General features: G+C 39.1%; 1 protein-coding gene across 1 annotated transcript; it reads right to left on the minus strand.

Annotated features, from left to right (window-relative positions):
- Positions 1–1247: 1247 nt before the first annotated feature.
- LOC308383899 (phospholipid hydroperoxide glutathione peroxidase-like) lies at positions 1248–4978 on the minus strand. The gene is made up of 7 exons (XM_080862109.1): positions 4879–4978; positions 4028–4122; positions 3790–3934; positions 3360–3511; positions 2435–2459; positions 2192–2251; positions 1248–1819 (listed from the first exon to the last, which is right to left on the minus strand). The coding sequence occupies exons 1-7, from the start codon at positions 4942–4944 to the stop codon at positions 1787–1789; spliced, it is 576 nt and encodes a 191-aa protein (XP_080718235.1). The 5' UTR covers positions 4945–4978; the 3' UTR covers positions 1248–1786.
- Between the last annotated feature and the right edge of the window lie 1022 nt (positions 4979–6000).

Consider the following 6000-nt stretch of genomic DNA (forward strand, 5'->3'; position numbering starts at 1 on the left):
ATCAGCTAACAATTGCCAAGTTAAACAAACCTTACCTCTGTGTTACTCACTAGCTGAGATGCCAAAGACACTAAACCTGCAACAGGGTGACAGCTGTAGTTGAAGAGGGACAGTAAATATGGTGAGCCTGAATGTTGTCACCCTTGAAATGCGGCAAGATCACCTGATTTTATACACTAACACTATCACCGGGTGAAATCCACCCAAAACCTACTTTACCCTCTATCACTATTGCCGGGTGAAATTCACCCGAACACATGCCTGTAGGAAAAAGCGGGATTTGGGGTAGGGAAACACCCACGCCTTCAAAGACGTCAAAGACAATGCTGAAGCTACCCAGAGACCCACCACACTCAGACAAACGCAACATATTGAAAATTATGTAAATACATTTGCTCGGGTGAAAATCACCCGGCGATAGTGTTCTAGGGTTAAAGGGCTGGTATGATGCAAGGATGCCAGTGGTTACACTGTTATGCAATAAAGAGGATGTATGTTGTGTTAAGACACCAGTGGCTAACAAAATATCCACAATAACACAACCTATTTATTCATTCATTATCGCTTCTAAGAAATTTTTTTTTTTTTTTTTTTTTTTTTTTTTTTTTAGGTATAAATGAGACAAAGTTCCCCAAAATAAACAATTCGTTTTCACAAGTATTTTAGAGACATGCAAGTTGGGGGGTGGATTGACTTTATTCTCAAAATGAATACTAGTTTTTTTTTTCTTAATGTGGCCCTAACACTCTGTTATACTGTTTATCTGCTGTAGAGCACTTTTAAGGTCTGCCACTTCTTTTGGCTTCCACTTGACCAGTTTCCACAAATTTCTTACACTGAACACCATGCCGGTAAACCTGTTTTTTAATTTTTAGGAATGACCTCACTGGTGAAAAACAAAAAACTATTTCATGTATTTCAAGCTCTGGGATTTTGCATAGATTCAACCAAAAAAAATAAAAAAACAAAACTGGATCTTTGTTTAGTTTTCTGTTATGTGTAGACAACACAGGTTGATGAATCATACTTAAATAATTCATAGATCAGTGTGAAGTTGCTTAACAAACAAGCATTCCTCTAAAAATGGTCAAGGACTGGACTGAAAATGACAGAACAAAACAAAAACCCAAAACAAACAAACAAAAACAAGGCCTTGAGAACTATATGGAAAAATATGTGTTATAAGAATGCTGTGTGGTTCAAAGCTTTTACATACTCTATCAGAAATAAACAGACACTTCTAGCAATTTAGAATTACCATCATTTACTTCTGTTGTGCAGGTGCATAAGCAACACATCAACACAATATTCACAACTACATTTATTTTCTAATTTCATTATATAAGCCATGATTTTCAGGTTCAACATTTGGCCCTTTGTCGTTTTAAGTGCAAACAATAATATCAGTAGCTATGCAGAAATCTATTAAATTTATTGCCTTCAGTGTTTTCACATAAAACTGACAAAGACACATAAACAAACTTGTCAAAGTAACATTCAGAACAGAGGGTATTTGTATTGGACTAAAAAAAGTAATGGCTGTTTGAAGTATGCTGTGAAGTGGCTCTACTTTGGTTAACCAGTGGATGTTCTCTCTTATGGTCATACGAGGTTTAGTGTGAGTGGGCTCTGGAGATAAGTTGCACGCAAGGGATTATCAGGCCGTGCCCCACCCAGTGCTGGGTTTACAGGCAGGCCGTCACTGGTTCAGGCACACAGACACAACCCTGAAGTCCATAAGAGAGGTCAAAGGTGAAATAAACACATGGGAGATGAGACTGTATTATTACAGGTACGTGGGCAGGTCTTTCTCCACCACCTGCACAGAGAAACAAATGCAAATGTTACTACGGCAGAGTTGAAGAATAACAGCAAATACTACATATAACACACAGATAAGTGTACTGGGCAGACCAGATGGTTACAGAGCTGGGATGCTGAGTGATGAGACGCACTGTGCAAAAGTCACAAACAACCTACTGTCTCAAAATCTGAAGAGTTTCAGTCGTCCTCTGACATTAACATCAGCATAGAAACTGCACAGGGCCTCTTTGCCCATATATTAACAGAAATTACTAGAATATGCACACAGAGGTTGAAAGCGTCTTATACCCCACATCATTCAAAAGGTGCTGTATTCTAGAGAATGCACAAGTATATACACTGGAGAAAAAGTGAGGTTGCGGCTTACACTGGGATCATCGGTTGGGCCATATCTCTTCACTACTTGTCCTTCTCTATTTATAAGAAACTGGTGAGAAATAAGAGAGCAATGAAAAGCATTAATTTTCAAATGCAGTTGTAGTTAAAAACAACAACCCCCCCCCCAAAAAAAAAAAAACCACAAAAAAAACCAAAAAAAAAAAAAACCAAAACAGCATTAAGTACTGAAGAGCATTGCAGTTCTGAGTTCTGACTGTATTAGCTTAGTTACCTTTGTGAAGTTCCATTTGATGTTGCTGTTGGAAAAAAAATAAAGTACAAATGAAAACCATACTGCAAACATTAAAAGTCTGTTGTTTATTTAAACTGGAATTCTGTGGGTTTACACTGATGTGCAGATTTTGCTGTTTTTTGGCTACACCACCTTTTATCCTACTCCCAGTTAAAACATACAAAAAAAAAAAAAAATCAATAATTATGCAAATCCCTGTATATGACAATTAGATTCCTACCCGCAGATGTGAGTAATGAGGATATTCTGCATATAACAAACAATACTTGACATTTCGCATAGCAACACGATCCACGATCCTTATTTTGCCCCTGATACTTTATGCATTTTACTGTATGATTTCTTTGCCTGCTGTTATGTGAATTGTGTTCTTTATTGGAAGGAAAATGTACAAAACTCAGTCAAAAAAAAAAAAAAAAAAAAAAAAAAAAAAAACAGGGTTTTGACGTCCCTTGTTGAGTTCATCTACAACGCAGCAAAGTGTAGACAGTGCAAGAAATGAAATCATGTAAACGTCTTTCTACAAACTCAGCAGAAAACGACAAGAAGCAGGGAGGATGAAGGCAGTGGGATTAAGAGCAACTCCCATTTCAGGGTAAAATGACGTCATGCCTGCCTGCTGTTTCAACACCGCGTGGAACATTATAATAGTTACAAAATACTTTAAACTCAGTCTGTTCCATGGCTACAATTTTAAGCTACCACACTTGAAACTGTGTAGAAACACAGAATTTGTATTTATCCATGACCAGAATTTCAGTCACAGACTTCACTTATGAGATTACAGGTGACACAGGAAGGTTTTGTTGCAGGAGGACATGAATGATACGACATTAACATTGTCACTGTACACTATTAAAAGACAGACATATTGCCAAGAAAACAGAAACATAGAATAACTTACTTTCCCAGGGTTCCCTTGCCTTTGGGCTGAGCCTTCATCCACTTCCACAGAGGGTGAGCGTTGTCTCCATTCACCTCAATCTTACTGAAGAGATCAAACTCAGCATTGTAACCTTTGGCAAACTCTTTAATTTCTGCTTCTGTCCCTGGTTCCTGAATGCCACAAAAACAACAAACAACTACTAAATTAAGCTAGAAAATGTTAGCATGCACAGATATAAATATAACCAATTGGAAAATAGATCCGAAGTATGCAACAGTCTAGCACGCATGTTTGGTACAGAGTGCAAATCAATTAGTACGGTCTCCTCTCTGCCAGCCCACTTTATTCACACAGAACAGTGAAATTAACTCATGTTGCATTTATGGCCACATAAATAATTTGTTTGAGAAAGCACAAAATAAAGGCAGCTGGAGTTTATCCACCTTACCTGTCCTCCAAACTGGTTGCATGGGAATCCCAGGATGCGTAAACCTTTCTCAGCATAGGAGGCGTGCATTCCCGCTAGCTGAGTGTAGTTTACCCTGGTCTTCCCTCATTTAGAGGCTACGTTTACGATTATGCACACATACCCTCTGGCGAAATAGAGCACAAAGTGAGGTTAAAATGCTAATTTCAAGCATTAACTACTGGTGCCAAGTGGTTGATTGTGTTAATATTACTTTTACCTGTATTTCTCCAGAGACACCTCATCCCCGTCTATGTCCTTGGCAGAAAACTCATAGATGGACTTGGCACTGTGCCAGTCTCCCACCTGAGCACACTGCACAGAGGTGAAGAAAGGAAAGCGTGCATGAGTGAGGCTGTGTGGTTAAGTAACAGCGGAGGATGGGTTTATTATAGGGCCTAAGAGAAACCAAGTTAGTCAGTGTTCTCAATGATAGGTGCCCTTTGGCCCATCTGTGTCACCATTCACGTCTCCGCCCATCAGTTTCTACACATAACAAGTTTAATCTGTAAAGGCAACATTTCGTACCTTTACACAAGCCTGCCACTAATAAGCAGAGGAGGGGGTGAGGGGTGGGAAGCTGATTAAAACAAATGTCTCCAGTCAGCCTTCGTTTTAATTCCCAATAGCAGCTTTAATCGGTCTAAATGAGGAAATAAAGCGATTACACAAAAACACGGGCTCTCTCTGACGTTAGCTTACATCACCTAGCTCTCTTATCACCGGGAATGACTAGCAATTTTAGAGGTGTTTTTAATCTTCATACAGACAACCCAAGCATTGTAGCATCACAAAATACATCTATTATAAGCTCGAACAGAGTCCGCTGTGTGCAGCGACTGAGGCTGAACTGTTAAATAGCGCCCCTGGCCTGGTCCGCTATAAACGGGTTTAAGCTAGCGTTAGCAGCTGAAGCAACACAAACATCGGATCCATTTATCTGTTGCACTGCGGTCTAAAAATAGCCACACTTAATGTTTTACAGCGGATATAAGAAGACATATTCGCGTTTTTTAGACTCCTGGCAATATAAAGCAGGGGACAGGTTTTATCTGTGCTATGTCCACTTACCATACTTCTCACTACTCCTCTGCTCCCTACCACACTCAAGACTGCGGACGATCTCCACAGCCACATGATGGGCACACTGATCACGTTACCTTTTCGGCCCTCCGGCTCCGCCCACAAAGAGCCTAGCAAAGGGGTTGGTGTTCCATGGGATCAACTGTGATTTTGTAAGCACAGAATATTCTGCGTAAAATCATCCAAATACAGAGCCCTAACAAGCGACTGCAGCAGCTTCCTTCTCGATGCGTCTTTGAGTGCATTGCACCCCATTGCATCCCATTACAGCGTTATGGCTTGTAAAGTAGACTTTTTTTTTAATTAATCAAAGTTAATTAAGTCTTACAGGGCAACATTACTCAAATGGACCTGATATTTAGAACAACATCCATAATATTCCTCACCCTTTTTCTTCCTCTTCTTTTTTTCGTCCTTTTGTAAATTAAATCAAAAGTTTCAGTTTTACATTTCTGTATTAATGTAGGGTCTTTACCTTACTATATAAAGTGTGTAGAGTCGACTGCTGTTGTATTTTGGCGCTATATAAATAAAATAAAATTGAACATTTTCATCTTAAGATTGTCATTTTAGTATTCCCTTGAACAAATTAATTGAAATTGCATCATCCCCAGTTTTCCTCGACTGGAGTTTGTTTCTAAAAGAAATACTGGCAACTGCCAATGCTCCCCCTCAGCCTTTTTGTAGACACATCTATGGTATTAATTTGTCAGCATGGGTGAACTCTTTCTTGAGTTACCACATTCATTTTCAGAGTTTCAGAGGAATTGACCTCTGACCTTGACTTTGACATTTTGAATATAGTATCCATTTGATACTATTTCAGAAAATATGATCTCTATCTTGACCATGAGGTCACACTCACTAAGATTCAAACTCTGCACTGATGGCATCAACATTGCCTTATTCTTGAGTTCTCATGTTCACAAAGATAGATGATGATACGCCATCGTCATCAACCAAAAAAGTGAGTGTGTGATTATGTGTATATGTGGCCTATTTACTCTTACAGTAAGAGCCATTAGTGACCACCTGAAGCTCGACATTCTCAATCAGTTTCTGCGAGCGAGAGCCTTAGATTCAAGTTGTAACAAACACCCACAAAGAGAA

The sequence above is a fragment of the Rhamphochromis sp. 'chilingali' genome (assembly GCF_963969265.1).
Source record: "Rhamphochromis sp. 'chilingali' genome assembly, chromosome: 16".
In the NCBI taxonomy this organism is placed as follows: Eukaryota; Metazoa; Chordata; class Actinopteri; order Cichliformes; family Cichlidae; genus Rhamphochromis; species Rhamphochromis sp. 'chilingali'.